Source organism: Cynoglossus semilaevis, chromosome 11 (genome assembly GCF_000523025.1).
Source record: "Cynoglossus semilaevis isolate Cse_v1.0 chromosome 11, Cse_v1.0, whole genome shotgun sequence".
Lineage (NCBI taxonomy): Eukaryota > Metazoa > Chordata > Actinopteri > Pleuronectiformes > Cynoglossidae > Cynoglossus > Cynoglossus semilaevis.
Genome location: NC_024317.1, coordinates 15,460,642 through 15,469,786, shown reverse-complemented (window position 1 = coordinate 15,469,786; position 9,145 = coordinate 15,460,642). Strand labels below are relative to the sequence as shown.

The window sequence follows — 9,145 nt, the reverse complement described above, 5'->3', positions numbered from 1 at the left end:
TCAGTGGAATCAATATTTTACTCATGGGAATTCTTTTGCCTCCCAAAATCACGAATGCTGCTGCGCTTGCAAGAAACCACAAGGTCACTGCAGCAGCAGCAGCAGCAGCAGCAGCAGCAGTCTGATGCTCCAGTCTGATCTCTAAGCCACAGCCACCAAAGTGACAGAGCCTGAAGACTTTGGAGTGATTCCGCTCAAGCAGGAGGCGCACAGCTCCGAGTGTCTTCGTCCTCTGCAGGACGGGAACTACAGTGCACAGAGGTTGCTGTCGATGCAACTCTGAGATTGGCTCATAATGTGTCTGCTGACAGAACAGTAACCCAATCCACTGGTGCGAGACTTACTGTCTGAGCTGCTGGGTTCTGTGCCTCCGTTGTTCCCCTGAACACAGTTTGTCACCAACTTAAAAAGCAGAATGGCTGTCATGTTATTTTAAGACGGGAGCTGCAGTCTGCTCTGTCACGCTGCTTCATTTCCTCAGGGCTCAGTCTTTATCCAGAGGCTGGATGGAGGTGATCCCTTCATGGAACACACAGTGAATTATAGATGACACACTCACATTGACGCTGACCTTGTGGAGGCACCTGTCTGGTAAACGCCAAATGTTATCAGGCTCCGTCTTTGGGGTATCACACAGGGATCAGTGATCATCGGGGCAGAGAGGCGTCTCAGCGATCTGCCCATTAACTAGTGATTAGTTTAACAGACCTTTGAGCAGCTCACCCAGAAACTGACACTTGAAATGAAAAGTAAAACGCACACAAAGTGAACCACAGCAAACGGAACACAGTGGAGAGTCGGGTGTTTAGTGACAGTGTGACCGTACAGGATGGTACAACATCAGGTGGAGCAGCTCGCTCTTCATCCTCTAAATGATTGAATGCATATCAGATTTGGTGTTTTTTTTTAAGGTAATAGCATCGTGTTTAAGTGAAATACAGTATGGAGCAGGCGTTTGTGAATAAACTGCAAGGTTGTACAAAGAAGTTCATGGATTTTATTCCTTAGTCCCTACTAACACATAATATGTTGGATTTTTTATTTTTTTTATTCTATGTTGGTTATGTCAATGAAAATGTTGTACTGTTGCGTAATTGTTATTTACACACACTGCTGGAAAAACATTTTCCTTTCCCTGAAACTGGAAACTGAAGCTTGAAATATCATCTGAGCTCCCTGCATGTTTTTATAGAGGTCTCAACTTCAGGCTCATTGAGAGCATGACATTAAGACAGTTATGATGGGTGACAATCAATCATGATTCATTGTAATGGTTATTTGTAATTGTTTGACAGCCATAAAATTAATATTCCACGTATTCTTGAAATTACAGTTGTTTTTGGTCATAATAAGATGTTATGGTACAGTTTCCCTTCCCAACATGTCTACTCTCTTCTTCATTCAGTTCTGTAGGATGACCTTTGACACCAGCTCACAACCTGCTTCTTTGTCTTGTCTAAGGACAGAAATACACTTCCTTCAGATGTTATTTCAGTTTTCCAAACCTTGTGTAATAAGTGTAATTTAAACAGGTTTCCATTCAAGTTTGCTGTAAAATTTGACGATTGCACTCGAGAGAACTTCATTTAAAAAAAAAATGCTGTTAACAAAGCTCAACACAGAGACATAAAACTTGGCTGATTCTGATTGGCTGATTGACAAATGAAGCCGTAATTATTTTACTCACCAGTGACCATTTCCAAAACAATGTTTAGTTTTTCTCCAGCTTTCCTTCTTCAAACTGACAGCCCTGTGTCGTGTATCGTATACAGAACAATATATTTCCATATATGCTTTTTAATTTATATAAAAAATTACAGAATCATTTAAACACTGTGGTGAAGCCTTTTTTTTCTCTGTCTTCTGATCCCTCGTTAGAAAGACGATCGCGCTGCTTCTTCTTTGTCATAACAGCCTTGTTTCAGGACACAGTGAGAACTGTCGGCTCCTGCTGTTTGCCATCCACACCGTTGTTACAGACACTGTGACACAGAGTCAGGAGTTTAATGTTTCTCCAGACTGAAATTAATAATAACAAGCTTTGTTTTCCCCTCTGTTGTTTTTTCCTGGTTTTTGTTTTTGGGACATCATCTTGACCTCCTTCGTGTTTTACTTAAAAAACTTTCTGTGAGTCAAAAAGTTCTAAGGCAGATGTTGTTATTTGAAATGAAGCATTATTTGAATCACTAAATACACTGAGTCTCTCAGGCATCAAGATGTAATATACATTGTTTGTCAAATTTCATGAAAAATTAGCAGTTATAAAACAAGGGCAAACATCAGATTTTTTTTAAAACTAAACATAAATTTGTTGAATTGAATGAAACTTTGCAACTGATTTTTTTTTTTTTAAATCTAACTTCCTCTGAATTTTTTATTTTTTTTATTTTTTTTAAACCGAAGGAACATTTAAAGGAACTGGATTTCAGTCCGTAGACCAGACCAGGAAGCAGGTTGTGATGGTGCTGTGCTTGTGTTAAATCCTCTAAAATTCTACGAGGAATGGAAAAATACCTGCTGAATGATTAAGAAGAACGATATTTAAAGAAATCAATCATTGTTGTTTTTAAAATTTGTCTTAGAATGTTTTGACTCAGCCTAAAACCTGCCTATCTCACACGATTCAGTTTGAAAAGAAAAGTGCATTAAAGTAATGTCCTCAGGGAGCGCCACACAGTTAGGGTACAGTGTTTAATGAAAGGCACTCATTACAGGATCAATCAAACGCAGCGGACGCTGCCGCTGTGTGCTGTACACTCTTGACACATACAGTAGGAGTCCCTGAACAATAAGTGCTTTTTTTTCTAACATACGGTAGTAAAGTGCTGAGTATCTGCAGGCCTCTCTGATGTCACCTTATTGCATTTCATTATTCACAGAGTGGATTCTTTGTTTTCCTTTCCTCCTGCCATCGTTATTGCGTAACAAAGGGATCATTACAGACATTCACTGAGCTGCGACTACATCCAAGGCCATTTCAGTACAAGCAGTGTCTCTTATACTTCTACTCATCTCACGTACCTACAGTATATATATCGTCATGATCGAGGTTGTGGCATGCATACAGGGTAAGGTGTTGACTCGTGTGTCATTAACATCTGGTACTTGTTGTCATGTATTAGAAACCCAGCTTAAGTATTGGCTTCTCCTTAATACATGTGAGTATAATTATTACTATAGGATTTGAACACTACGATAACTGAGAGTTAAACCTTGCGTTAGTGCACGTGATGCCATGCAGTACGAATACATCTATAAAGGTCAAAGGGGTGTGTATTTCTGTTCCAGGAATGTACGCAAAAAAAGTTTTTGTTATACTCAGAGATGTTGATTGGTCTGGATTAATCATGATTCATTGTGATCAATCCACAGCTACCTTGTGATTAATCTGATTAGAAAAAAATATATATACACGTCTACATATATATACATATATATGCATATGTACTGTATATGTGTGTTTGTGTGTCTATATGTCTATACATATATAAAATATTTATACATGTACTGTATATGATTATGTGCATATATATGTATAAATAAATATATGTACATATATTTACACACATATACATACATACTGTATATATATCTGGGAAAATATATTGTTTTCCTTCCCTGTCTGTATTAAATATACTATATCTAATATATGTTTTTTTTTTTTGTTCCCTGACAACTGCTGATGGCGTGAAGTTTTGAAGGTGCTTGAGATATGACTGGGTGAAAACGAACCGTCAGTGCAATGACTATATGGTTGATATGGTTTTAAAGTGTAACTTCACATTATAGTAGCCTGTCAGATGGTGACTGCATCAGTGGCTAAATATTTTAGTTTTAGTTTAGTGCAAAAATCACTCCTAACAACAAAATACAACCTGGGGTCATTTAAAAATGTGCTTTTTATGAATGGAGCCACTACTGCATTTATACAGTAATCTATATATATATATATATACTCCCTGGGGTCAATGTGCAGGTTTCACTTTACACCTATTATATATGTATATGTATAAATATATGAGAAGAGAGAACGTGCAAACGTGGCAATTATTAATGACAGAGATATAGTTTCGCCGCGTCATGTGGAGAGGTGCCGGAGCTGAGCGTTCACGGCTACTGTGGAGATCTGCTGATGAGACAATGTATGTGCCCATGTCCTTCTTGTCTCCTCTCACACACGGTCTTTTACAGTACATGTATTTGGAAATCATTCAGTGTTAAAGTAGATGCTGATAAATATTGATAAAATGTGGTATCGTTGTATTAAAAAAAAACCCTTGTAAGTTCTTCTTAGTGTGCATTAATTGTCCTAATATTTTATATATTCATTCTCGTTTATAAAGATACCTTAAAAACTGCATAACAGCCTACAGACAGTGATGAAGGCGGGGGGATCTTGAGGAAGCTGTTCAGATTATTCCAGAACAACAGTAATTCAAGAATGTTTAAGAGTCATGTTCAGGATATTGCAATAACACCGGAGAACCTCAGTATTTAACCCAATAGTACTCTACTGTACCTCGATAGTTTGACTTTGACCCCATGGTCGCCCCAATTCTTTTGTATCCCGCTGTTTTGATTTCAACTAATACTACTTTAAAGATCAGGTATTTGTCCGTAATAGGCCTACAAGGAAGACATGTTTCTTAGACTGAGGACAATAATTAATACTCTTAGTAACTGACATAGTAGTTGCAGAGTTGTGTTAATTGCACTTTGACACGTCCACAAGCAGACAGACAACTGGTACGAAGGCCGTCCAACCCTGCACACAGTTCCCGTCAATACTGTAATAATGTGCATTGATCTGTCAAGTTCAAAATTGTGCCTAATGTCAAGTCATCAACAGACATCATCAGTCTCATTGGTCTGTTGGGATGTGATAATATTCTGTCAGTGGACACCGTTCTTCTCGTTCTGCCAGGTCCCGTTGCTCTTGTTCAGAGAAGGCGTGCTGCTGTACTTCATGTTGGCCGCTGATGTTTTCTGGGCAGCCTCGGCTGCAGCATCCATCACCTGCTTCTCCTCCTGCTCAGTCTCTCTGTGGTAGAAGTAGTTGAAGTTGGAGACGATGACAGGGACAGGTAGAGCGATGGTCAGGACACCAGCGATGGCACAGAGGGTGCCAACCATTTTGCCCCCCATGGTGATGGGGCACATGTCTCCATATCCCACGGTGGTCATTGTCACCACAGCCCACCAGAAACCGTCCGGGATGCTGACAAACTGTGTTTGGGGCTCATCCACCTCTGCAAAGTAGATAGCACTAGAGAATAAGATGACTCCGATAAAAAGGAAGAAAATGAGCAGCCCCAGTTCTCTCATACTGGCTTTTAGGGTCTGACCCAGAATCTGGAGACCCTTCGAGTGCCGGGAGAGCTTGAAAATTCGGAAAACTCGCACCAATCGAATGATTCTCAGGATTGCTAACGACATATTCTGGCCCGCGTTCACGTCGTCTTCGGGTGATGTAGCCAGCTCTGTCCCCAGGGTTACAAAGTAGGGGACGATGGACACAATGTCAATGATGTTCATGATGTTATTGAAGAAGTCACTTTTGCTTGGACAAACCACAAACCGGACCCCCAATTCAAAGCAGAACCAAATAATGCAAATGGTCTCCACGATGAAGAAAGGGTCAGTCAGGTAAGTCATGAAGTCTTTGGGGGCTTTTGCCGGAAGAGGGACTTGGGTGCCATTGATGATCTGAGTCAAGCCTGCAGGGGAATCACTATCATCTCGGAACTCTGGCAAAGTCTCGATGCAGAAGATGAAGATGGAAATGACGATAACAAACACAGAAACCAGCGCTACGGCTCTGGCCGCACTAGAACTTTCAGGGTATTCAAACAAGAGCCAGAACTGTCGCTGGAGTTCGTTGGTGGGCAAAAGGACATCAGGCTCTTTGATAAAACCTTCATCTTCTCGGAATTGCTCCATTGCTTCATGACCCAATTCATAGAAAACAATTTCGTTTGCAAAAACATCTAAGGGAACGTTGGCTGGTCTGCGGATCCTCCCCCCAGACTGGTAGTAGTAAAGAATTCCGTCAAAGGATGGACGGTTTCGGTCAAAAAAGTATTCATTTCTCATGGGGTCAAAGTAGTTGATTCTCTTCATGGGATCTCCGAGCAGAGTCTCTGGAAATTTATTGAGAGTGCTGAGCTGTGTCTCAAACATCAGCCCTGAAATATTGATGACGACTTTCTCGTCTTTTTCTTCCACGCAGTGCCTTTCTAACAAATCTTCGTTGTCGAAGCAGTCCTTGGGCACCCTACTGAAGACGCTGTCGGAGGGAGAGTCGCTGTTGATTAAGAGCTTGAGGTTGGAGATTAGACTGCAACTGCTGGAGTTGGCCTTCGTGGTCAGTGTCGGCGGAGAGGACGGCGTCAGCCCCTCCTGACCTGACTGAAACCTCCGTCGTCCTCTGTGTGGTGAAGTGTGAGGAGAACTCAGGCGGTGGGTCAACAGATTCTGCTCAGGGGCCTCTGGGGAGGTAGGGTACCCCGAGTCATTGGGGTCACCCAAGTTGATTCCGACATCGTCCATGTTCTCGAAGCTAACAAGAGGCACCTCCATGGCCTCTTCAGCTCTCTTCTCTTTCAGCCCGGTGTAAATGCAGGAAGTGGGGCAGAAACCAGCGGCTATGCCACAAGGTAGTTCCCAGCAGGACCTCTCTCTTCTTGGTTTTCATTCAGACAGCTGTGCACTTTGTTCAAATTTAGCCTTTTGTAACCTATAAAAAAGAAGAAAGAGCAGAGCAGAGTTTTTTTTTTTATTGGTGAAGGGGCTTTTTTACTGTTTTGTTGGTAAAGAGGTTTTTCTGTCAGCGCTGTTTGCATCAGCAGTGGAGCTGCCATCTGATACTCTGCTTGTACAGGTATTTTTCTTTGGGTTTTTTTTTCCCCTCCAAATTCTCCCTCCGGTGACCCCACTGAAAACACTGAACTCGGCAAGTTCAGCTGTGAAAGTGCTCACAGTGTGTATGGATGATGTTATCGCTGACCGTGTGCTTAGTATTTCAAAACATGTCACTTTTTTTTTCTTAAAAAAAAACCCACACACAAACGTAACTTTGCTTTTGAATGAAAACCAAAAAATCAAAAGTCATCCGGAGAGACACAGAAGAATCTTTTTTTTCTGCCTAAATGATTAAGTGCTCGTACGTCAATTAGCACTGCGTCGGTTAACGCACCTCTGTCCAGCTGAGGATAGTCTGTCAGCGTTACGTCTAAGTAGCTGTTTATAATTCCATTTGTCTGGTTTGGACAGGTAACCAAACCCTGACACATGCGTTTAAGCTGCAACATTTGAGTCCACTTGACACCGTGGGCCCTGCGCACTCCGAGAGACTCATCGGCTCTTTTTACACTTGCATTGTAGCAGACACCCTGCACAATGTTTTCTAGATATTGAACCAAAGCCTCTTACGTAAGAAAACCATGATAGGGCTGATGTAAACAGTCGATCTATCGATCCTGCCATGTCAGCAGAGAGAAAGGACAAGAAAGAGAAACAAACACGACCGAGAGGGAGGCAGCCAAGACATTTAACAAGTTACTTTTAGCTGGTGAATTTTTACAATTTTTTTTTTTTTTTTTGATTTACTGAATTTTTCCTTTTCTTTCATTAGGCTGTCGTTACAGAATAGACCGATGGCGTCACTATAGTTCCTGATGAGATCACATAATCCTCACAAACACAGGTAAAAACTCTATATAAACACCATTTCAAACAGTAAATGTAACTTGTAACACTGTACATTTAAAGCCAGCTCCGCACCTTACAGTGTCAGCCGCTCTGCAGAAGTTGTCATGTTCTCTGTCCTCCGTCTGGTAGATGGGCTGCTCCGCTGCCTCCTCCTCTCTATGCCTTCTCCTTCAGTCAGAATCAACAGAGACGCAGCCTCTAATAAGGCTTCCATTGAGTCATCTGATAGCCATCTGAAACCAGACACACCTGAGGTAGCCCCACACGCTCACTTACATACAAATGTGCCCAAACACAGCTGAGATAAACACACACACAAACATGCATGCATGCACGCAACTGGCGGCGTTTAGAAAGTACGGGTTACCTGCCTTTGTTCTCCCTCCAGCATCACTGGGATAAATGAGCAGGTTATAAGTAGCTCTCTGATAGGAGATTTACTCCACAGGAGCCAACGGCGGTTGGTCCAGGCAAAGTGAGCGTTGAGACCTGCTCTTTTCCTCCCTTTCCTGCAGAACAAGCACTTTCATTCAAGATCATCCGAACCACCCTCACCTTGGTTACCGTACTCTGCCCTTGGTACAGAACTTATCACAGTCCCCGGTACCTGCAGTCATTCACACCCCCTCTGGGAGATCTCTTGTTTACAGCCTCAGCCTTCCATGCTGATGTGAGCGGGTTGTTTCTAGGAAATCAATATTTCAGAATTATGACTACAAATTAAATTAAATTAAATTAAATTAAATTAAATTAAATTAAATTAAATTAAATTAAATTAAATTAAATTAAATTAAATTAAATTAAATTAAATTAAATTAAATTAAATTAAATTAAATTAAATTAAATTAAATTAAATTAAATTAAATTAAATTAAATTAAATTAAATTAAATTAAATTAAATTAAATTAAATTAAATTAAATTAAATTAAATTAAATTAAATTAAATTAAATTAAATTAAATTAAATTAAATTAAATTAAATTAAATTAAATTAAATTAAATTAAATTAAATTAAATTAAATTAATTGCCAAATGCCAAATTGCCATATCTGTCCAACACATTTGTTCACACTCCTGGTTGAACTTTGTTACAATTTAAATTAAAAAAAATATATTAAGTTTTAGCCAAAACTTAGTGAAGATTAGATTTAGATTTGATTAAAAAAGAAAAAGTCCAAATCATGAGAGTGAAATAATTACATGGTAAAATGTAACTTTAAAGCAAGGCTTTTCTAGGTTTTGTTCAACTCTCTTGAGAGGTGAAAACTTTAATCAAAGTTAATCTCGCGCTCCCCCAGAAGGGCAGCCAACTTGGCAGCATGGCTTGAATATTGTGTTACTGGATAGAGAACCAGTATCCTGGAGTCAGAAATCACCCCTTCATCTCACTCTCCCTCGTCCTGCTGCAGCCGTGGGCTGGCTCTTGGCTGGTCCCC

General features: G+C 40.3%; 1 protein-coding gene across 1 annotated transcript; it reads right to left on the bottom strand.

The window, feature by feature from the left end:
• Positions 1–3,693: 3,693 nt before the first annotated feature.
• On the bottom strand, positions 3,694–8,331 carry LOC103386549 (potassium voltage-gated channel subfamily A member 10-like). The gene has a single exon (XM_008320877.3). The coding sequence runs from the start codon at positions 6,577–6,579 to the stop codon at positions 4,894–4,896; it is 1,686 nt and encodes a 561-aa protein (XP_008319099.1). The 5' UTR covers positions 6,580–8,331; the 3' UTR covers positions 3,694–4,893.
• Positions 8,332–9,145: the final 814 nt, after the last annotated feature.

Bases quoted from the DNA above. Each gene is read 5' to 3' on its own strand.
- LOC103386549 (XM_008320877.3), bottom strand. From the start codon at position 6,579: ATGGAGGTGCCTCTTGTTAGCTTCGAGAACATGGACGATGTCGGAATC.